Here is a 24201-nt window from a genome sequence, read left to right on the forward strand (position 1 = left end):
TTGTATAAAGAGACTGACTATTATTAACCTAAAGGATTCACCTGATATAAGAAAGAAAAATGATAATATTGTATATTTCACACAGGGAAGTAGAAAGCATGGTGGTAAGATAATAATTTCTAGGTTCGAAAAGATCTGCTTTATGATGTGTGTGCCACAATTGGCAAACTGTGAGTTTATAGTTTACTTAATTTCTCTCTGCCTCAGTTTTATTTCCATGAAACAAACAGGTATATATTTTTAAAAATATATGTTTTTATTTATTTCAGAGAGAGGAAGGGAGAGGAAGAGAGGGATAGAAACATCAACGACGAGAGAGAATTATTCATCATCTGACTCCTGGATGCCCCTTACTGAAGATTGAGCTGGCAACCTGGGCATGTGCCCTGACTGGGAATTGAACTGTGACCTCCTGTTTCATGGGTTGACGTTCAACCACTGAGCAACACTATCCAGGCTAAAATTTAACCTATAGTGCATTTTAAATGATTAAATGAAGGATATTAGTGAAGTGAGTAGGACTGTACAAAACTTTAAGTAAACTTAAGCAATAAATACATATTCGCTATATTCACTTAGTCACTTGCCTCTTCTCTGGATCTGAGTTCATTATACAGATTCTGTTTAGGTTATGTAAACTCATCTATAGTATAAAGAAAGTTGAGTTCTTCAGCCATTTGCAGGACATTTAATGGGCTCAAGCAGAGAGTAAGGAAGAAAATCACCATGATTTCCATAAATCAAACTTTTCTTGTTTTTCAAATCAAGCAATTTTCAGAAGTCCCCCAGGAAGGTAACACCAATATTGTGAACATGTGCAAGGATGTGGCATCAGGATGTGCTGTCAGTACTATGACACTGAATCAAAAGGTGATGAAGCATCTATCGTATATAAAAACTGCTGTTTGAAATTTTAACCCTGCTATTTGGCTTCTGTAAATGCTTGCTTGCTTAAATAATAAGGAAAATAAGACTACTCCCACTTCAGAGAGGCCATTAAACCTTCCCTGGACGAAGTTATCAGTGCTGGCACCAGGCCAGGCCTTTGGTTGAGGTCTCAAGGCCCCAGCACATAGGGGCTCTTTATGAACTTGCAAAGGGGGCCGGAAACCCCCATATTTGGGAGACAAAGAAGGTAAAAACATATAAATAGGGAAAGTTCCTCCATGTTGGGGCCCAGAATTTGAGAGACATTTTCCTCTGGGCCTGTGCATAATAAATGTAACTCCATCTCTCTAAGCGTTGCTTGGTTCTTCTCCGGTTTTCTGTAACAGTGACAAGGACGAAAAGATCCTTGATGGCCAGCACAGAAGCAACTTCACTCACAGAGCAGAGAAGATGGCAAGATCAAGTTGAGATTGTTAGATACAAGGAGATGAATACATTAAAAAAATCTGTAAATAGAGAAAGACATTAAACATGAAGGTAAGAAATGTAAACTGAAGTAGAGAACCCTTCCTTCATTAATAAGAAAACCACACATTATCTATTAGTAAAGTGAAAACAATAAATTTGTCTTCTTTTTCATTAATTTCTTTCCTCAAAAGAAGAAATACGAATGGCAGACAAGAAAAAGAACACTAATTGTCTTAATATAAAGTGGTGGGGAAGAAAATACGTAAGAGAATGCTTCTGAATTAATGAATGATGCTAGTATATGCCATGGCAACCCAGTGCTGACTGCTTCTGCTGCAGGCCGGGTGCCCCAGCACTGACTGCTGAGGAGGCTGTGAATCAGGGCCAGAGAGAGGCCTGAAGAGAGAAGCAGAGACTAATCCGTTGCCTCTGTGGCAGCTTTAGATCAGCACTTGCCTCTCTCTTTCTCTCCCAGTCTGGCCAGCAGCTGTGCCTCCATTTCTCTCTAGGCCTCCACCAGGGCTGCTGAACAGCCCCGCCTTTCTGATCAGGCCCCGTTGATAGGCCCAGAGACACTGACTGGCATAGAAACCGACCAATAAGAACCAAATCTCGGTGAAGTGTGAGGAACCAATGGCTGCCTAGGAGGCAGAGTTTTTGACACTGACTAGCATAGAAACTGAACAATCAGAACAAAATCTGGGTCAACTGTGAGGAGCCAATGGCTGCCTAGGAGTCAGAGCTTTTGATGCTGACTGGCATAGAAACCAACCAATCAGAACCAAATTGGCTGGCAGAGGAGGGAAGTTGGGGGTGAGATCAGGCCTGCAGGAGAGGGCAGTTTGGGGCAAGATCAGGCTGGCAGTGGAGGGCAGTTGGGGCAAGATCAGGCCTGCAGTGGAGGGCAGTTGGGGGCAACCAGGCCAGCAGGGGAGGGCAGTTGGGGGCAAGATCAGGTCTGCAGGGGAGGGCAGTTAGGGGCAATCAGGCAGGCAGGCAGAGGCAGATAGGGGTGATCAGGCAGGCAGGCAGAAGCAGTTAGGGGTGATCAGGCAGGGAGGCAGGTGAGCAGTTAGGAGCCAGTGGTCCCAGATTGCGAGAGGGATGTCCAACTTCTGGTTTAGGCCCAATCACTGTGGGAGAGGGAGCAGGCTGGAATGAGGGAACCCCCCTCCATGCACGAATTTCGTGCACCAGGCCACTAGTATATAATAAAAGGCTAATATGCAAATCAACCGAATGGCAGAATGACCAGTCACTATGACATGCACTGATCACCAAGGGGCAGATGCTCAATGCAGGAGCTGCCCTCTGGTGGTCAGTGTGCTCCCACAGGGGGAGCACTGCTCAGCCAGAAGCCGGGCTTATGGCTGGTGAGCGCAGCATCAGTGGTGGGAGCCTCTCCCATCTCAATGGCAGCACTAACCCCCGATGGCTCCTGGACTGCAAGAAGGTACAGGCTGGACTGAGGGACCCCCCCGCCCCCCCCTGAGTGCACAAATTTCATGCACTGGTGTCAATAAAATCTAGGCAGTCTTGCCTAGTGGATAGTGTCAGCCACATACTGAAGGACCTTGTGTTCAATTCCAGTCAAGGACATGTACCTTGGTTGCAGGCTGGATCCTGGCCCTAGTTGGGGTGCATGTGGAAGGCAACCAATCAATGTGTCTCTCTCAGATTAGTGTTTCTCTTTCTCTGTCTCTCCCCATCCCATTCACTCTCTCTAAAAATCAATGGACAAAATATCCTCAGATGAGGATTAACAACAAAAAATAATTCAACATAACTGGGAGAATAGAACTCCTTCCTTATAAGAATTTAATTATGACCCTATCATTAACTACCTATGCTACTTTTGACAAATTAACTTTATGTTTATTAACCCACTCATCAAGGATAATAAATGTCTGAGAGGTTAGTGAAAGATTCAAAAAAATTTATGTGATGTGCCTTGCCCACACTGGTCATAACTTGAAGATAATAGTTACTGCAGATATTATCAAAACCTAAATATAAGTTTATAATCTTTCCCTTCCAAGATATACTAGTACCTGTTGATGTGACATTGACTAGAAATAATACTTATATCTTCTTTCTTTCTTTAATATCTTCCTGAGTCCAAATTACTTCTAACCACCTTTATAATTTACACTAGTGGCCTGGCGCACAAAATTCATGCACGGGGGGAGGAGGGGTGTCCCTCAGCTCAGCCTGCATCCTCTCCAATCTGGGATGCCCTGTGGGATCGGGCCTAAACCAGCAGTCAGACAACCCCCTTGCAATCTGGGACTGCTGACTCCTAACCACTCACCTGCCTACCTGCTTGATCACCCCTAACCACTCTGCCTGCTGGCCTGCTTGCCCTCAACTGCCCCCCCCACCAGCCTGATCACCCCCAACTGCCCTCCCCTCCTGTCCTGATCACCCCTAACTGCCTCTGCCTCAGCCCTGCCACCATGGCTTTGTCCGGAAGGATGTCTGGAAGGTCTCCTAGTCTAATTAGCATATTACCCTTTTATTAATATAGATAGGATATGACATACTGCCATAACTATAACATATCTACCAGTATTACTCTATGAGAATACGTACTTCATGTGATAGGAAGGCATCTAATACATTAAATTGTATATGTTGTAAGTAATAGGAAATACTGTATTCGTAGCAATAATATACACCCTGTGACTTCCCTTCCTGATTTGGGAATGGTTCCCAAGTTCTTTGAACATTTCCTGGCCCCTAATGTATTATTATTATTTATTTTTTTTTTGTCATTCAGTGTAACTTTATTTACTGTTTATTGCACATGATTTGAGGTCTTTATTTTCTAACCACCACAGATTCTAAGGACTATTTTTTTCCATGAAGTAGTTAATTCATGTACTCATGTGTTTTTATTGTAAACATCTGAATTATTCACATTGTCATAGATCCTGAACTCATAAGCGTGGACCATGCACAGGCTGGCAGCAAGCCAGCAAGCCACTCTGCAAACAAACAGATACTCTGCATAAGGAGAAAAGTCATACAACATTTAATGTCCAACCTGAGTCACCTCAGAATGTTATATATATTGACTTCTTAATTCATATAGTATCAGGAACTCAATTGCTTGGTTGGTGATGGGGTTGAACTGGTTTCGGGAGGATTATTCCTGAAATAATTAAGGAAAGGAGGGCTCAATCTTTCTTCTTGGTTGCTTGCTCCTCCCCAGCACCTTCATCTTTCTTCTCATCCTCAACTTCTTGGGCATCTTCTCCTTCACCTTCACCTCCTTCTTCCTCCTTTGTGTCCTCAAAATCTTCCTCGACACCATCTTCCTCTTCCATGCCTTCCTCTTCCTCAGCCTCTTCCTTTTCCTTTTCCTCCTCTTCAGCTTCTCCTTCAGAAGGGGGTTCATCCTTAGATTCCTCGGCTTTTGCAGCCTCAATGGTCTCCTCCACCTCAATCCGCTTCTCCTGGACATGGCTGGTGTATTAAGAAGGGAAGGAGTGAGCAGACATCAAGTAGGAGCTGGTCTGTAAACCACTGTAGGCAGATCGACCAAAGACCTGGGAACTCTGGGAGTAGCCGCTGGCTATGCTTCCCATGCTGGTGAAACTGAGCCGGGTCTCCTCACCTTCCAAGAGTTTCCTGTAAGCTGCAATGTCAATGAGCAAAGCCATCTTCACATTGATGAGGTCCTGGTATTCTTTTAAATAACCTGCCATTTCACTCTTTGTAGCTCTCAACTCATTTTCTAATTTGTTCATAGTGTCCTGCATAGCACTAACGTCGGCGTTCTGCTTATCCTCCAGCTCTTGCAGCTGCTTTCTCAGAGCTTCGTTCATGCCCCAGCTTGCTTCAATCTCCAGGGTTTTGGCCTTGAGCAGGCGGCAGCTCTCGGACACCTCATCCTTGGCGGAGCACACCGTGTAGGTGTTCTTGGCAGTGCTCTCAGTCAGCACGGTGAAGCGGCTCTTGTACCATTCATTCTGCATGTTCTTGGCAGCCAGCTTCTCGTACTGGGCGTGGATATCCTTGAGCGCGATGGAGAGGTCAGACTTGGAGAACACGTCCATCTCCGCGAAGATCTGAGCGTACCAGATCTGCGCCTGCAGCTCCGCCATCTCCTCTTTGTGTACCTTCTTCAGAAATGTGATTTCGTCCATCAGGCTGTCAATGTGCTTTACGAGCTCAGCGCCTGCGAGAGCTACCTCATGTGTACCTTTGTGCACCTCCATCAGCCAGCCCTTGGCGTCCTCATGGTTCAGCACCTCTTCCTGGTAGCTCGCCTGCGGGGTGCTCCCAGTCCCTTCTGAGCCCCGGTGCCTCCTAACTGCCCACTGCCCTCTCCTCGCCAGGGATGGGGCACGGTGGGGTAGGGCACAGGCATCCCATTTTCATTAAAATGTTCAACCCGGGTATGCTCCACCGGTGTCCTCAGGAGGCCCGGGGGCAGGCAGTGATCCCGGAGATGTTGGTCACCCCAGCCTGCCCAGGTCCCCAATCATGACCTGGACCCCGTGGGTGGTGTCTGGCACTGCCTGCTCTGCCTGCTCAGTCCCTAATTGCAGTCTGGACCCCACGGGCGACGTCAGGTGCTGCCCGTCCGGCCTTCCTGGTCCCAAATGCGGCCTGGACCCTGAGGGTGGTGTCTGGCACTGCCTGCCCCCCCTGCATATGCAAATTTACCTGTCATCTTTGTTGGGTTAATTTGCATATCACTCCAGATTGTCTGTGGGTGTAGCGGAGGCACGGTCAATTAGCATCTTTCTCTTTTATTAGTATAGATTTCTGAATCAAATTTTGCCAACTGGTAGACAAGACAATACTGATAAATGCTGACAATTCATGATAAGTTACTTAGTTTCCTATATGAATACTGGTTTTGAAATGATGGCTGCCAAATAATCAGTGGAACCCAGGAAATGAACATTCCATAAAGTATGAAGTGCAAGCTATATAATATTTGTGTAAATTAATGACACTCTGACTAAATTTTGTGCAAAGCCAGTTTATGTATTCGTGTTGTTAAAAAATTAAATTTTAGACCAGAGACTAATACCTGATATAGCATATCACATAAAATTACATATTTTTAATAGATACTGTTTTACATTCAACAGACATAGACAGCTTGGGGTGGGCGTGGGATGGGGGAGGTAGAGATTGAAAAAAAAAGAGAGAGAATTCATGGACATGGAAAACAGTGTGGTGATTGCTGGGGTGGAGGGGAATGGGTGGAGGTGATAGAGGACATAGAAGGGATAGAAAAAATTATTTAATTTTAAAAAAGAAACGCTTTAAGACTAAAAAAGGAACATTGAAAATCTATGTAAAGATAAATTCAAAATTATACCATCATACTTTATTGGCCATAAGTAGAAGATGTAAGTCAATGGAGGTGGTTATTTAAAAAGATCCTCCACATTATTACTCCTAAATGGACACTGGCATTACAATTGACATTAACATCCAAATGTCAGAAGCACAAGATACATGCATGAAGAAATTCATGAACTTAAAACTACCTAACTATAATACATTGTTAATAGGCTTCCAAAGTTACTATATGAGGAATTGGCAAATTATAAATAAAGCCAATGTTATTCCATTTGGATATAGTTACTGAACAATTTCATTTAAGAACATACATTTTTTTCCCAAAAGGGGAAAAGCTCTTGAATATTAAAAATATAGGTCCATATTTTGATATTATAACAAAAAGGACATAAAACTAAAACCCAGAGACTAACTTCTGCCAAAAATTTATGGTCTGATCTCACCTCTATCACATTCCTGCATCTCAGTTTTCCCACTATGCAATTAACAGATTGTTTAGTCATATCCTAAATTCTTTTTCTACTCTATCATTTTTAATGTCTAAACAACTATATATGTAAAATATGGCATATATGTTATTATAAATCACAAATCTAGTGTTAATATAGCCAACAAAATTTGGCAGAGTGTATATTATAAATTATGACGAAGACTCTCTCTTTGATTAAACTTTAGTCAGAATCCTCTCAGCCATTTTCATGACTAGGTTTCCACCTTTGAACATCCAAGTCTATCTTTGCATTCCCAAGAATCCTGTGCGTTTAGACAGAACTCTCAACCACTGTTAATGATCACACCTCATATCCTCATCCCTCACCACCCCAGTGATATCTAAAAATCCTGGCCTGCCTACAGCAAGAGATTTGTCAGTTGTGTTTAGCTAGAAGCACCCTTTACCCCTGGTTGTCTCTTGGTAATTTTCCATCCACTCCCCCATCTTGCTTTTGGCCATGAACCCCCACTTTTTCTTCTTGTATTCAAAATTCAATCTTATCCATCTCTCCTACTACAAACCCCATTACAGTAGTCCCTTATTCTTTTAAAGTATATTTTTATTAATATCATAATGGAAGGAAGAGGGAGAGAGAAAGAGAAATATCAATGATGAGAGAGAATCATTAATTGGCTGCCTCCCTCAGGCCCCACACTTGGAGATCCAGCTGGCAACCCAGGTATGTGCCCTACCCTGGAATCAAACTGTGATCTCCTGGTTCATAGGTCAACACTCAAGCACTGAGCCACACCAGCTGGGCAGTAGTCCCTTCTTGAATAAAGTCTCCCTTACCATCCCTGGTATTTTGTAGCTTTTAGCATACTAGTCCTTACATGTTTTGTTAAATTTGCATTTAAGTATTTCATTTTTAGAGCAATTATAAATTATGTTGCAACATTTTAATTTTGATTATTCTCATGGTCACTACTCATTTATAAATATATATAATTTTTGTGTTAATTTTGTATCCTATGACCATGATGAACTCAGTTCTAGAAGTTCTGATTGTATTTATTCTTCATTTCTTAGATTCCTTGGGATTTTTCTCCATAAAAATTCTTATGATCTGTATTTCTTTCTTTTTTTTATGAATCTGCTTATCTTTTATTTCATTCATTTATATATTCATTCATTTATTTTTTCCTTATTTCATTTTCTAGAACTTGTAGTCATATGCTGAAAAAGAGTGTTGAAAGCAGATAATCTTGCTTATTTCCCAGTCTTAAGGGTGAAAACACTAATTTTTAAGTATGATACTTGTTGTAGGGTTAAAGTCCACTAAAGTTTATGATCTTTATCAAAATTAGAATTCACCTTCCAGGTTTGCTGAGAGTTTTTTATTGTTGTTGTTTTAAACTTCCAGGTTTTTTTATTTAAAAAAAATATATTTTATTGATCTTTTAGAGACAGAGGAAATGAAAGGAAGGAGAGAGAGAGAGAGAGAGAGAGAGAGAGAGAGAGAGAGAGAGAAGAGAGAGAGAGAGAGAAACATGGATGAGTAAAAACATGACTGACTGCTTCCTACACCCGACAACCGCACCCCCCCAACCCCCACCCCAGGAATGAGGATGGAGCCCAAAACCTGACATTCAACCAACTGAGCCCCACCAGCCAGAGTATGCTGGGAGTTTTTAAAAGAACGGGTGTTAAATTTTCTCAAGTGATTTTTCAGAATAAAATTATATGATTATGTGATTTTTCTTCTTTAGTCTGATGTTTAATATGACATTTTACAGTGATTTATTTTCAAATAATGAATAAAGTTAGTATTGCTGGAATAAATCCATGTGGTAAGAATATATAATTATTTTTATATAATGTATTTTTATTATTTTTTCTTTTCTTCTTTTCTCCTTTTCTCTTTTTTTTTTCTCTTTCTTTATTGATTAAGATATTACATATGTCTCCTTATCCCGCCACTCCTCTCCGCCCCGCTCATGCCCTCACACCCCTGGTGTCTGTGTCCGTTGTATATATCATTAAATTATATTTGCTAATATTTTATAAAAATTTTTGCATGTATATATTAATAAGTGATATTGGTCTATAGAAGTTATTTTGAACCTTTTCATCTCATGGCACACATGAACTGATTACTAAAATTCTGCAGCTCACCAAAAATTGTATTTTTTTTACCACCTGACAAACAAATAGGTATAATTTTGATTCATTCACACCAGGTGGCTGTTGTTGTGTTGGCTGTTTTCAGTTTTTAATTTGACAATCTAAAGGAAAAGAGGTCCCTGTCCCTGACTAAATAGTTATTGCATGTTTTTAAAATTCTTGCGGCACACCAGTGTGCCAGGACACACTGTTTGAAAATTACTGGTCTATAGTTTCCATTTTGTGTAATGCCTCTAATTTTAATATCAGGGTAATCCTGGCTTCCTAAAATGAGTTGAAAAAGTTTCCTCTTCTTCTATTTCCTGGAAGAGATTGTCTAGACTCAATGCTCATTCTATTTTATAAGTTTGATAGAATTCTCCAATAAAACCATATAGGCTTGGCAATTTCTTTTGTGGGAGTTTTTAAATAAATGAATTCAATTTATTTAATAATTACAGGGCTATTAAAATTAGTATTTCATTTTCTGTGAGTGGCAGATTGTGCTTTTTAAAGACTTATTCCATTTTACCCAAAGTTAAAGTTTATGAATATGGAGTGGTTCCTACAATTCCATTATTATTATTATTGTTATTATTATAATTATTTATGTCTGTAAGGTCTTTAGTGATATCCCATTTCATTCCAGGTATTAGTAATTTGTCTTCTCCTATTTTTCGTTTTATGGTGTTCTGTGTTGTTGTTTTTTTAGGTCTGTCAATTTTATTGATTTCTTATAAATAAATTAGCTTTTTGTTTCATGAATTTTCTTTGTTGCTTTTCAGTTTTGTTTCATTGATTTTTGCACTTACCGTTATTATCACGATCTTGCTGCTTGCCTTGGATTTCGTTTGATCTGTAATTATCTTAAATATTCTCTTGACATATATTTAGAACTATTTTCACTTCAACTATTAAATAGAAAATTTAAGAAGGAAATGACATTGTATTTGTCCACATATTTGCTATTTCTATGTTCTTCCTTCCTAATGTCCCAAGATTTATTTTTTAAATTTGAATATTTTGTTTAAAGAATGTCCTTTAACTATTCATTTAAGATAGTTGTGCTAGCAACAAATTTTCTCAGTTTTCCATTATTTGAGAATGTATTTATTCTCCCCTTCACTCCAAATAGTAATTTCAGTAGATAGAATTCTTGGAAGGAAATATTGTTCTCATTCAATAATTGAAAAATGTTGTTTCACTTCCTTCTGGCTTCTATATTTTTGGTGAGAAATCTATTGTCATTCACATTTTTTTTTTTTTACAGAACTAGGTAAGCACTCGCTGTTTTAAGACTTTTTCCTTAATTTCCAAAAGTTTGACAGCAAGGTGTCTTGGTGTGGATTTCTTTAGGTTTTCTTAGTTTTCATTATTCTCAGCTACTTGAATCTGTCAGTTTGTCTTTTTTCCTTTCCAAATATGGAAAGTTATAAGCCATTACTCCCACTTTATTAGTCCCAACCACTTTCCCCTGGACTTCTGGGACTCTGGAGGTATTACTTTGAAACCATATGTGATAGTCTAAGATTCTGTTCATTTTTCAGTCTATTTTGATATAATTCAGATTCGGTAATCAGTATGGTTCTATCATCCAGTTCATTGATTCTTTATTTTATTCATTCTATTATTGAGCCTAATCTTGAAGTTTTTTATTTTTAATATTTTTTTAAATTTTAGTATATTTTTACAGATAAAGAAATGTTGCAACGATAATACAGACTTCCTAAATACTAGACACCAGTTTTCCACCTGATTAAAATGTTTCATTAGTATAATACATTTGTCACAATTAATGAACTAATAATGATGCACTATTACTAACTTTAGTCCATAATTTATTCAGATTGCACTGTTGTGCCTCTATTTTCTGCTGTCCATGATTTCTATTGAAAAGTCTGCCTTCATTCAAATTATTATTCCCTCTAGGCAATACATCTTTGTTGTTCTTTTTGTGTGTGTTTTTTTTTAAAGATAGTTTTCTTTATTTATAGTTTTCAATAGTGTCATTATAAAGAGTCTAGTCATGGATTTTTTTGTACTTACCCTATTTCAGATTCACTAAGCTTCTTCAATGTCTACTGTTATATCTTTTTCCTATTGTTTTCAAATATGGTTTAAATTGTTTTTCTGAAGATCTGTGAAATAACAACTTCTTTAAAATCTGTCAAATGTTTTCAACATATGTGTCATTTTATTATTGGTGTGTTTTAATGTTTTTATTCCACATTAGTTGAGATTCTCCTAGGTCTTTACATTTCTAGGAATTTTGAATTGTACCCTTGACATCTTAATGTTATACAATGAGACTCTGCATCTTGATTAAATCCTTTGGATAATGTTGATAATCTTCTGTGGGCTACAGAAGTCAATTCTGTAGTCAAGTCTAATTCAAATCCTTTAGTGCATTGTTTAGATCTTTTCCATGTATGCACTAACCAATATCCAGACATGGATGGTGGACTACCTGTTCAATTCTCAAAGTGTTTTTTGTATCGAATGGGATCTGATTTATACATGCAAACTTGAGGAAAAGCCCAGAAATTCATAAACAACTTCCTGTATCTCTTTCCTCAGCATATTCCTCCCCACATCCTCCACTGTATTTTCTAGTTTCTTTTGGGCTTATCCCTGGAATGTGAGACAAAAAGCTGGGGCTGTGTGTACTTTGCCTTGCTGTGTACCCCTGAAACTGCTCCTGCATGTGGAGCCAGGCAAAACAAGGACAGAGAAATAAAAAAAGAAAAAAAAATGTGATGGAATTTTACCAATTCTTTTGGAAACACATTTCATTGAAGGCAGAGGAAAGCTCCCATCCCTCAGAATTTTGGCTCTTCAGACTCCATTGCTGCCAGCTGCTAAAGGAATGGAGCAAAGGAGAACAGAGGAAAGAAAACAATAGAGAGAAAAAAGAATGAACACTCTTTGAGAGTTAGAGGTTCCCTCCATATTCCTTGAGTCAGAACTAGAGGCTTTCTCATGGAGCTGTGACTGTTTGGGCCCCAGTGACCTCTTCTTGTGCACTGAGTTCAAGTCAGAAGATATCAGAAGAGAGAAAAATGATAAATTCACTGCAGCTTTGATTGTATTTTGCCTACTCTATTTACTTGTGAGAGTCCTCAGTATTCATTAGAACACACACGTAGTATGTATATACATCTTATCCTGAACTTGAAATCCAAATATATATATTTTAGTGTAGTTTTATTTATAATGAAACCAAAAAGGGTTGTGAATGGTAGAATAACACTGGCAAATTTCACTTCTTTGACACTGACATATAAAATCCTAAATAAGTCCTAGCCTCTTTGGCTCAGTGGATAGAGCATTGGAACCTGGGTCTCAGGTTCGATTCAGTTCAAGGAAAGGTACCTTGGTTGCAGGCTCAATCCCAGGCCCTGGTTAGGGCACATGTAGGAGACAACCAATTGCTGTGTCTCTCTCACATAGATGTTTCTCTCTCACATTGATGTTTCTCTCTTTCTGCCCTCCCCCCCTCTAAAAATAAATGGTAAATATACTCAGGTGAGGATTAACAAAAAAAAATCCTAAGTAAGATAAATTATTGAATCCATTATTATGTAACATTTCAAGAAGCAAAGCAAAGCAATGCTGTATGTGCTCTGTATATTACATATTAAAATTTACACTATAAGTGCTTGCTTCTGTTAACACATATACTTAAAAACACATCTATATATATAAAAGCCAAGTGACTGGAATGATGGAACAACCAGAATGAATGGAACAACTGGTTGCTATGACAGGATTGCAGCAGTCAACCAGCCCGATTGGGGCCCTATCGCCCCTCCAACCTCTTATGACCCCACCCCCCAGACGGCCCAGCCCCCAATCAACCCCCCAACCCCAATCTGGGGCGCGGCCAGTGGCCAACCTCCCTCAGACCCTCCCCTCTGCCGGCCCGGCTCTAATGGGCCCCCATTGGGGTGAGCCAGCCGGACCCCACCCATGTACAAATTCATGCACCAAGGCCTCTAGTATATAATAAAAATAGTAAGAAATATGGAAATGATACTCACAAATTTCAGGAATTGGATTAATTCTTGGGAATGAGAAAGTGGAAGAAAGTATTTTGTCTATGTTTGAAAGATTTTTTTTCCTAAAAGGAGAAACAAACTCCATTAAAAGTATTATAAGGTATGTTTAATTATAACAATAAAAATATAGGTATATGTAGTATTAATTTCTGCTATTTCCTCTATTTTGAAATATGTTACAATGAAAAATTAAAATATTAAAATTCTTGTGAAATAATAATTTTAATTAATACTATAAAGTCACATTTATGAGCAGAATAATTTTGGTAATAAATGTCATTTCACTGTTAACTATAGTAAAAATTATCCAGGAAGATAATAGGAATATGGACAAAGAAATTAAAGAAACTCTTTATTAACAGTTTTAGTCATATTTTTAGTGTTATGTAATGTAGAAAATGGCAGAAAAAAATATCATTATAGCATATATCTCCAAATACAAATGATAAAGCATTTGGGCACATATATTTGACCTGTGGGCTGGTGGACTACATAAGAGAAGCAACTACATCATTAGTTGCTTATTAATGCATTTATAACTAAGAGGGTGTGTGTATTTACTTACTCAAGAAAACATACATTAGTACTGTATTAGCATTTCAAAATGTTTGAGTATGTCTAACAGACTACTTAAGAATGACTATTCTTACAAGACTCAAAAACCCCAGTCATTTAGTAAATTTGGGGATGATCTTAATTTTGAAAAGTAATATTTTCTTTTGAAATATCAATAATGAATGCATATTATACTAAATTTTATAAAATAGACTCCAGTGGGGTACATTTATTTGTCAATTATTTTTGTTTGTACAATTTAATGCTATTCTAAGCTTATACATCAAAAATCAAAAAAGATTTAATCATGCCCATTATCATTACTTTTTTCAATCTTATTTTAATAAGGACAGCATAACAATTTCTTAAAGCCTGATTTATATGTCATGCACTGAATCATCTAAATCCTTTTCAATCTTTCCTTCTTAAGAAACAGAAAAGTAAGAAAAAAAAAACTATTACTAGCTTGACCCTTTATTTATCTGAAATCATTGTAATTTCACAATTATTATTATCACATTTCATAGCAGTTAGCTAGCAAAGTTATCAGAATATAATAATACACAGTAAAAAGTGTAAAATAAGATAATAAAGAATTTAAAGACTTAGAAATTGTTAGTGTTATTCTCATATTTTAGACAAATTTATATAAATTTGTAGTCATATAAAACTTTTTTAGTTTAAAATAATTGAAACTATTTTAAAGCACATTATAAGGGATGGTTTCCTCATTTTCCAAAAGGGATATTTGTAAAGTGAGTTTATGCCCTGTATTTCTTTCCTTTTTTTTTTTTTAGCTCAATAAAAATCTGAGATTAAAGGTTATAAGCATATTGAGAGTGTAATTGAAAAACTATTATTTCTTGCCTTTAGTCTAAGTCTGAGAAAAAAAGAACACAGTTACTAGAATGTGACAGTCAGAAACCTGATAAAGTCTAGTAACCGAACCATTGAAATTCACTATGAACAGGATTATGTGTTTTATTTCCCTCTAGTGGTTAAGTAAATGAATAAGTACATGGGGAAAAGTCAATTGCTCTTTGATGTGCTTGCTTAAAAGCCATTTATATTATTGAGATGTCTCATGTGGAACACTTACAGAATTGCACTGTAAAACTTGAAAACAGGAAGTATAAATAAGCATGCTGGGAATCAGTAAAATGAATCACTAGCAAATAAGCAATCAGTACCAAATTATTTGTCTGTATTTTGAAAGCCAGTGTTCATGAGGCAGAAACAATGAGATAAAGTGATGTTTTTTTCTCTTTCAGACTAATAGCCAAAAGATATAGAACAAACATTCGGAAAAGAAAAATTATAATTTTATTTGATTTTGAGAGAAATAATTTTTGGCAAAAAAAAATAGTATTTACTTTGCTAACAATTATTCTTGATAAGGCCAACTCTAAAGTCATTTGCATCACCTGAACATGTAGTCATGGGCAGAAAAATCATTAAAACAAAAGCTATAGACAGACCACATAGTAAATATTTAGATGAACTATTTAATTTAATTCCAAGACCAGCATCATAACAAATGTACCATTATTGCTTTTACCATTTTCAAAGGAGATTGGTAAATCGTTGCTTTGTAGGTGACAGAAAATTGTACAGCAAAGATTTAAACCCACATAGTCTAGCTTTTGAATGTATATTCTAATAAGAAGGCATCAAGGCAAGTTATCTGGCAGAAAAAATTGATAAAGTTTTAAATATTTATCATGCATAATAGATAGCTTGAATAATCTGAAAACACTGATTTTTTTTATCAGAAAGTGATTGTTTTATAAATCTTATCAGCAATTTTGTGATATTGATATTGTTGTAATTAGCTAGTTAATATTAATAAAGGGAAGTCAGACATTATAAGCATGATCCCCTGGGCAGCTTCACCAGGGAGCTACAGCTTCACACACCTTTGTCCCTCCAAGGAGATTAACACCCCTCCCTTCCCCCATCTGGCTCTGGTTTGTGGGGAGACCGGCACAGGTACAGTGAGGTTGGGATGATGTAGGGAAGGTGCTTACCTGTCAGTCTAGCCTGGGGATCAATTGCTTGGCAAGGGGTTGGGTCCCTTGGAGGTGCCAAAGTCTTGGAGAGTTGATTGGTTATTTTGAAGAAACTCCTGCTTAAAATCCCCAAAGTGTTCCCTCTCTTTATTTGTTTAGTGAACCTGTGTGCTTGCCTGTTCTCTCTCCATAACTATGTGGCCCTAGAAGTCACATGCCCATGGTTATGTGGACCCCACACACAATGGACTGTAGCTAGGAACACAAGCTAAGCTAGCCTGATGCTGGAGTGGACTATACTTTAATAAGGAACAGAAGTTCTGGACAGAGATGAAACCTTGGAGGGAAACTGCCTTAATTTTGCACCATCCATAAAGCTTTCCACAAAATTCTAACCTCCATGGGGGACTCAGAAAATTCATTTCCAACTGACACCCCAAGAACTCCAATTCCATCAATAACAATATTAGTGACACAATTTGTAAATTATTAATTTATATATGTTAATAAATTGGAGGGAGAGAGAGAAACATCAGTGATGAGACAGAACCATTGATTGGCTGCCTCCGGCACACCCCCCACTGGTGATCAAGCCGCAAGCTGGGCATATGCTCTGACCAGAAATCGAACCATGACCTCCTGGTTCATAGGTCAGTAGATGCTCAACCACTGACCCACACTGTCAAGGCTGTAAATTTTAAAATATATTTTATATACTTTATTGTTAACACATTATTCTGGGTAAAGATGATCCAAAATGCTGGAATAGAGAAGAAAAATTAGAGTTATTTTGAGATATAGAATTATATTTAAAAATTAAATTAAGTATACAAAATCAAAAGAGCTAATTTTGTTTGTTTCTTTTGTTAATGCTTTCCCATGGATATTTTTTTCCATTGATTTTTAAAGAGAATGAGGGGGGTGAGAAAGAGAGAGAAATAGGAGATAGAGAGGGAAAGAGAGAAATGTGAGAGAGCCAGTCAATTGGTTGACTCTCATACTTACCCCACCAGTGTGGGGAACCTGCAACAAAGGTATGTGCCCTTGACTGTAATCAACTGGAATTGAACCTGAGACCTTCAGTGCAAGGGCCAAAGCTCTAACCACTGAGCTACCAGCCAGTGCAAAAGAGCCAATTTTAATTCTAAATTTTTCAATAGTCAGTATAAAATAACTTGTAAAATCAAATGGTGATAACATATATTGAAATTAGTTTTCAAGAAATCTTTCTATCAATGGATAGAATTTAAATCAATTATTTTAATTTTAATAGTTCCATAAGGATATATTTAATTTTCAGAAAAAATTCTAACAATGAGGAATAATAATTTTTGTCCATAATAGATATGAAAATACAATAATTTTCTCTGGTGTGTTCATATCTTTCAAGAAAGTTTTAGAAAAGTGATTTCTTAAAAAAAATTAAGTGATTTAAGTTTCATTGGATAAGTGTATATCATATGTAAAAAACAGTAAATGATCAATTTAATTGACTTCATATAATTTGGAATTTCAAAGAACACTTTAATTGGTTAAATATTTCAGTTATTTTATAATCACTTCACTGCACACTGGAAATGATTTATGATCTTAGAAATTTCATAAAATGAAATTCAGCAGAATTGGCTGCCAACCACAAATGTTTAGTTGCTGAAATGAAAGCAGTAAAAAACTAAAGCAAACCAAGTAAAAATGTTTTAACTTATCCATTGAGAAAAAATAATTTTACTATTCCTACCAACTTACACTGTCATCATCCATTATCCTATTAGTGTTAATGTGAAGATGAGAGGAATGGTGATGCTAATTATCTTAGGCTTTCTTTCTAAGTTGATGTTTTAACTTCAACTAGTCTTACCTATTTAATAATATCTTATAGAAAAATAGTGTGACAGATACCTTGCAAATTACTTTATATACTCATACCATTTAACGTAAAATGCATGCATCAGTTCCTAATATCTGGGGCTGATGGGGTTATGAATTTATTTTTTAAGATAGTTGCTCCATCTGGGTCATCAGGATCCAGACTGGTATATTTGATCAGATGTCAGAATAATATTGTTAGTTATGGAAATGATCAAAATCATTAAATTCCACTAACCCTCCTATTCAACTTCCAAAGATACCCCTGTTGTTAAATAGTTGTTCTGGGATCAGATTATAGAAACTCAAAATGCATGGCAAGGGTCTCTTAAGGACTGTGTAGCCCTACTGAGTAAGCTTAAGAAGTTCATACAGCATTTTTATCAACATAAATCCCCTGGAAGCTTTGATAATCTGAGTCCAACCAGATTCTACGAGGGATCACTCATCTCTTCTGAACCTTTTCTTGACAAGATTTAAATGCTTACTAGAGCTGCCAATTAACCAGAAATTACAGTAGAATTCAAACACTAAATATATCTATATATATAAAACCCTAATAGGCAAATAGACCAAAGGGCAGAAAAACCAAACAACCAAACAACTGGTCGCTATGATGTGTACTGACCACCAGGGGGAGCACACGGAACATGGAGGGCATCAGCTGTGGGGAGATGTTGAGCAGGTGAGCCGGGTGCCAGACAAGGCAGGGTCCCGGTTGCTGTCATCGGGGAAACCTCTGGTGGTTACTGAAAATTCTTTGCTCCCGTGTGCCACAGTCTCCCCCCCACCCCCCAGGTGCTTGCACCTGCTGCCAGCGCTGGCCCCACTCGCACCTGCTGCCAGTGCCCGGCGCCGGTCCTGATTGCTCAGCGCCATCAGTGGGTATAAGTAGCGGCTGCTGGCCCTGATTGCCCCTGAGGGCTTCTCCACCTCCCCCTGCTCCTGAGGGGCAATTGGGGCAGTAGCCGCCGCTCGCACCCGCTGCTGGCGCCGGCCCCAATCGCTCCGTGCTGTCAGCGGGTGCAAGCGGGGGCAGTGCTGTCAGTGTGTGGGAGTAGTAGCGGCAGGAGCAGGGCTACCAGCAGACAGGGGACTGGGGATCATGGCAGGAGGGGCCAGGCAGGAATGCGGAGGATGGGCTGAGACCCACCCCTGTGTCCACATCAGCCTCACAGCCCATAGTTCCCTTCAAGGTGCACAAATTTGTGCACTGGGCCCCTAGTGTGGTTATAATAGTAAGAAGCTTTAGAAAACATAGAATTGAACTTAGTGCTCAGATGGAGAAAACAAATTACTTTTATTTTTTTTTTTTTTGCATGTGGATATATTTGGTTCACATTGGATTGTTAGTTCCACCTTAATGGATAAATTTATATTAAATCTGGAACATCCATTTATCCAACCAATAATGGTTAAGCGTCTATTATGTGAGATGAAATGTAACATTGAAATGAATTTTAAAATGTACCAATACATGAAAATAGAAAATGACCTCTGTTTTCACACTGGTTACATTTCACTGGAAGGGGAGAGTGCTGATACAACACAAAGAAAATAAAATGTAGAGGATATGTTGAATGGTGGGCCCTTAACAGACCAGAACAACCCCTATGAAGGCTCCCTGTTTATTCCTCTTCTTAGAGATAACGCTAAGGTTTGGATGATAATGAGCTCTGTAGGCGAGTACCCATAGTACCTGCAAACAAATGTCTGCAGTTTTGTAGCAACGAAAACGTTAAACAGACAACTGCTCTGTGGAAGGTTGGGGGAGAGGGTGAGCTGAGGAAGCAGGCTGCTGCTGCTCTGCCTTTGTAAGAGGCAAGCAGTTTGCCAGGATTGTGAGGAAAATGTCCATTAATTCATCTGGTGTTGTGGCATCATTGGCTTCTGCCCCTGCAAGGCAGCCATAATTAGGCCTGTTTTCTCTCCTTGCATTTCTGCTTTTCTAATGCCCTCTCTTCCGCCTCTTGATCCCAGTTGTAAATTATTGACAATACTATTTTTAACAATTCTTCCATAGAGGTAGTTGGCCCCATTTCTAATTATGTAGTTTTCCTCCGAATAACTAGGGCTGATGGAGTTATGAATTTATTTTTTAGGATAGTTGCTCTAGCTGGGTCATCAGGATCCAGATTGGTGTATTTGATCAAAGCTGTCCTTAGCCTTTCTATGAAGGAGGTGGTATTTTCTTGGGAACCTGGGTCAATGGCTGCTAATTTATTGTAATTAATAGGTTTTCTTTTGGAAGCTTTCATTCCCAGCAGGACACAAAAAAGCATGTGATCTCTATCCATCACCCATCCCAATTTGGCTTAGAAGGGGGGATGGCCTCCACTCCTGGTGGGTAGATATCATTCTGAGGGGAACTTCATTTGCATAGGCTAATGCCTTTTCCTTAACACTCTCACTTTCTGATGTGCTCCCGGCTTCTTGGAGGATTATATTAATATCCCTCCAAGATAAATCATACCTTAGGGTGAGCTTTTTCCATTTTTGGATAAAGTTTTCAGGGTCATTTGTAAAAATTTCCAACCTGTCCTTTATACCTATTAATTATTGTATGTTAAATGGAACCTAAATTTTTATTATTTCCCCTGTCCTGGAGCTTCCCTCAAAGAGAAAAGCTGAGGTGTTATTTTTTAATTTTTATTTTTTTGCTTGTTTTGAATCTATTGTTTTATCCTTCCCCAAATAGTTGATTTAGTATTGGGGTGGGGCTAGTTTTGAGGCAGTTTTGGGGCTTTATGGGTGGAATTGGGCATTTACTCTTAAGATTTCTTCCTTCTTTGCTATGGCTGCTAAGAGTGTAGGGACTATCTTACAGCTCTGGTATAGTTTGGAGTGCTTTCTCAAGGCCATAAAGACCTGGACATAAGGTATTTCAGTCCACTTGCCCTGCCTTCGACAGAATGAGTCCAATTGCAAGATTGTGTTATAATTTAGGCTTCCATTTCCAGGGCAAACTTTCCCATCTCCTAATTTATATTGGGGCCAAGCTATATTTATAAAAGAAAATCAATCTCTTCTTCTTAAGGTCTGAGGGTCAAAGCTGTCCCAGTTCTTTAAAATGCATCCCAGAGGAGAATCTTGTGGTATTGAATTTTGGTTTCCCATCTGAAAGAGAATTGGGGAGATCATAGGAGAGAATGTGTATCCCTCTTCCATCTCCTATGTTACCCCTAGAGGAGGCGTCCCTTCTCAGGTGCAGGTTTCCAGGCTTAACCAGTCCTTACTGTGTAATCCCGTTGCATCTCTACTTTCAATTGATTTAAAATGTCCTCTGCCTCCCACCCCTCCTTCCCTGTGTTTTGGGGGCGGCCTCATTCCTCCTGGGTGTGCTTCTCTTCTATTTTGGCAGCAATACCACTTGTTGATTACTGACCCTTCTTTCCTGCCAAAGGCCTTGCTGGAGTAACAATTGTGTTTCTAGCCCAGCCAGCCATTATAATCACGGGACTCCTCTAAATTCTTGTACTATTTTTATTTCCTTAAAAAATTTGCTGTTTAACATATTTGTCCACTGAAGTGTTTTAAAATCTGCCATTCCTGTCTACTCCTCCTGCCTCATGGTTCCTCTGGAGCCATGCGTCACAGGTGCCTGATTAGAGAGGATAATATTTCCTTTGTCTATGTCTATGTAGTTTACAGACATCCCCTAACTTTTGATAGAACTCACCAGGAAAAAGCCAACATTCCCTGCTTTTTCAAGATACTTAACAAACTGTTTTTGAATCTCAAAGTTAGGTATCAGGGCCTGGAGTACATGCATGAAGAAGATCCCTTTATTTCAGCCATTCCACAACTAGCATGGAACTAGTCCCCTAATTAGTAAGGAGCCCTAATCAGCCTGGCAGTTTTAAGATTTTAGTCTCAATTTGTTTACTGAAGCCTTTGTTTACGTATTAGTAGTCTGTTCCTTAATCGCCTCTGGCCCATGCCCTTTTCTGATGTCTGTAAAGGGAACCTAAGGAAAGAACTTCTCTGGGTTTGTTATATACCATCTCTGAAACTTGAGGGGTCCCCACTTGGTTCTTTCCTTGCCACCCCACAGATGCGACATCTCCCTGTCTGCATTTTCTACAAGAGGAATACGTATAAAAGTAGAGCTGCCAAAAGCCAAGGGGGTGGGGCAGAGAGGCGCAGCAGACTGGCAACTGATTGATGACTTAAATGTATTCTTCTTCCCGCCATGCTCCAGAGGCAGGACAGCTAAGGATTTTATGTAGTGGGTCAAAGTGTGCCGCTTGTGGAGGGGGCTCCCAGAGGCAGCAAAACCACTGGTCATCTCCACTCCCTTTACGTGCCTCAGTTTCTCTCCCTGGCTGTCTGGAACAACTGTGAAGAATTGGAGGGCTTCTGGATGAGTCAAAGTTTAATTACAGTTGTATTCTGGATTCCCTATGAGGTCCTTGCATGTCTTAGGGTTCACCCCCAAACTCCTCTGCAAGGCCCTTACTCACATAAGGACATTTGAGATTCTTGAACCAGAAGGAGGAATTTACCTCTTTGATCCTGGGAGCCTGGGCGGGGACCCACGCACTCATTTGGCTTTATTTTCAATTTTCTGTCCCTGAGCACAGGCCTAGCATGTTTTGCTAATTTTTATTATGCTGCAACCCTCTAAACCCCAGTGGCAAAACAGAAAAAGAGTCCAGCTGGTGTTGCTCAGTGGTTGAGTGTCAACCTATGAACCAGGAGGTCATGGTTCAATTCCTGCTCAGGACATATGCCTGGGTTGGGAGCTCAATCCCCAGTGTGGAGCCTGCAGGAGGCAGCCTATCAATGAATCTCTCTCATTATTTATGTTTCTATCTCTCTCTCCCTCTCCCTTCCTCTCTGAAATCAATAAAAATATATTTTAAAAAAACATAAAAAGAAATCCCTGAAAGGACTGAACGCACGGCGATCCATCGGAAGGAATCAAGGACAACTGTGTTGCCAAGAGTTAACTGGGAGCAGTTCACCTCCGATCCCTGTCACACTCAGGATCCTCTTCCCAGCACCAAATGTCAGAGGCACCTCTCACTGACACCAGAGAGGTGTTATTGGGCAGCCCCCTGAGTCAGTGGCCGAGGGCTGTTTCCAACCTCAAGCCTTGTCTTTTCATATAAATGAGTTTATGTGAGAGACCTTTTATTAAAAAAGCAAAGTAAGCATATGTATATATTTGGCCTATGAAGTGCAGATGGGCTCCTAGCTAATTTGAAGAGTGAGGTGGGTGGGGATCCAAGGTGTTATATACCCTCCTGTCTATAGGTTTCAAAATTCCTTCGTTGAATATTTTGGTATAGATTAATTTTTAAGGTATTTTTTTATTTTTATTTTGTTGTGGTCTTCCCAGAATTCATGAGAAGCCTCTGGCAAGCCTTGAGACTTCTGGCTTTTCTGCTTAGGGAGTAAAACTGTCCTTTTTTCCCTTTCCCCTTTACTCCTCCTCTTTTGCATTTTCTTTTTCAGGAAGTGTTTAACCATTTGTTCTTACCTGTCTTTGGCTGGGGAAGAAAATGGCTCGGTAGTCACAAGCTGGTTGCAAATTGCCCACATTGTTTGGCCTTGTTTTAATTTTCCTGTCTCAGTTTCCCTATACCTTCAACCCTGGAATCCTATTAACACTCAGACCTTATACTTTCCATCATTTTATCTTCAAGTTCACTGATAGTCTTCTCCCTGCTGAAATCTACCTTTGAATCCCTCTGACAAATTTTTAATTTGTTATTGGAATTTTCAGTTCCAAAAACTATTTTTGTTTTTTTTTTTTAGGCTTCCTGTCTCTTTATTGACATTTTTGTTTTGTTCATAAATACTTTTGTTGACTTTCTCCATGTGTTCCTTTAGTTTTTTTAACATCTTTAAGGCAGTTTGTTTGTTTTTTAAGTCTTTTTCTAGCAGATAGGAGATCAGATCTTTTTCAGTGATAGTTCTGTTGATTGAATTTTTCCTCGTTGAATATGACAAAATTTCATATTTTTATATGCCTTGTGATTTTTTTGACTGAACACTCATCTGAATTTAATAATGTGGTAAATCTGGAAATCAGATTCTGTGCATTTGTAAGGGTTTGCTGCTTTTTGTTTTAAAAGTTTGTTTAGTTTTTTTTCTTTTCTCTCTTATTATAGACTAGAGGCCTGGTGCACGAATTCATGCACTGGTGGGGTCCAGCTCGCCCCGATAGGGCCTGATTGGGGCCAGGCCAGCAGGGTGGGGGGTCTGTGGGAGGTTGGCTGGCCCCATCCCAGATGGGGGAGGGGGAATGGGGTCGGGGGAATGGGGTCGGGGTGGCCTGGGGGAGACGTGGGAGGTTGGCTGGCCCCACCCCCAATTGGGGTGGGAGGCCAATCGGGGGTGGGGCAGGCCACGGGAAGGGGACATGGGCAGTTGGCCAGTTGGCCCCACCCGTGATCGAGGTGTGGGGCCATCGGGGCTGGCCTGGGCT

General features: G+C 39.1%; 1 protein-coding gene across 1 annotated transcript; it reads right to left on the minus strand.

Moving 5' to 3' along the window:
• Window positions 1–4535: 4535 nt before the first annotated feature.
• Window positions 4536–23312, minus strand: LOC103299778 (neurofilament light polypeptide-like). Its single transcript, XM_054724639.1, is given in 2 exon segments — window positions 4536–5691; window positions 23251–23312. Coding segments are annotated over 2 exon segments (1218 nt in total).
• Between the last annotated feature and the right edge of the window lie 889 nt (window positions 23313–24201).

Source organism: Eptesicus fuscus, chromosome 2 (genome assembly GCF_027574615.1).
Source record: "Eptesicus fuscus isolate TK198812 chromosome 2, DD_ASM_mEF_20220401, whole genome shotgun sequence".
NCBI lineage: Eukaryota > Metazoa > Chordata > Mammalia > Chiroptera > Vespertilionidae > Eptesicus > Eptesicus fuscus.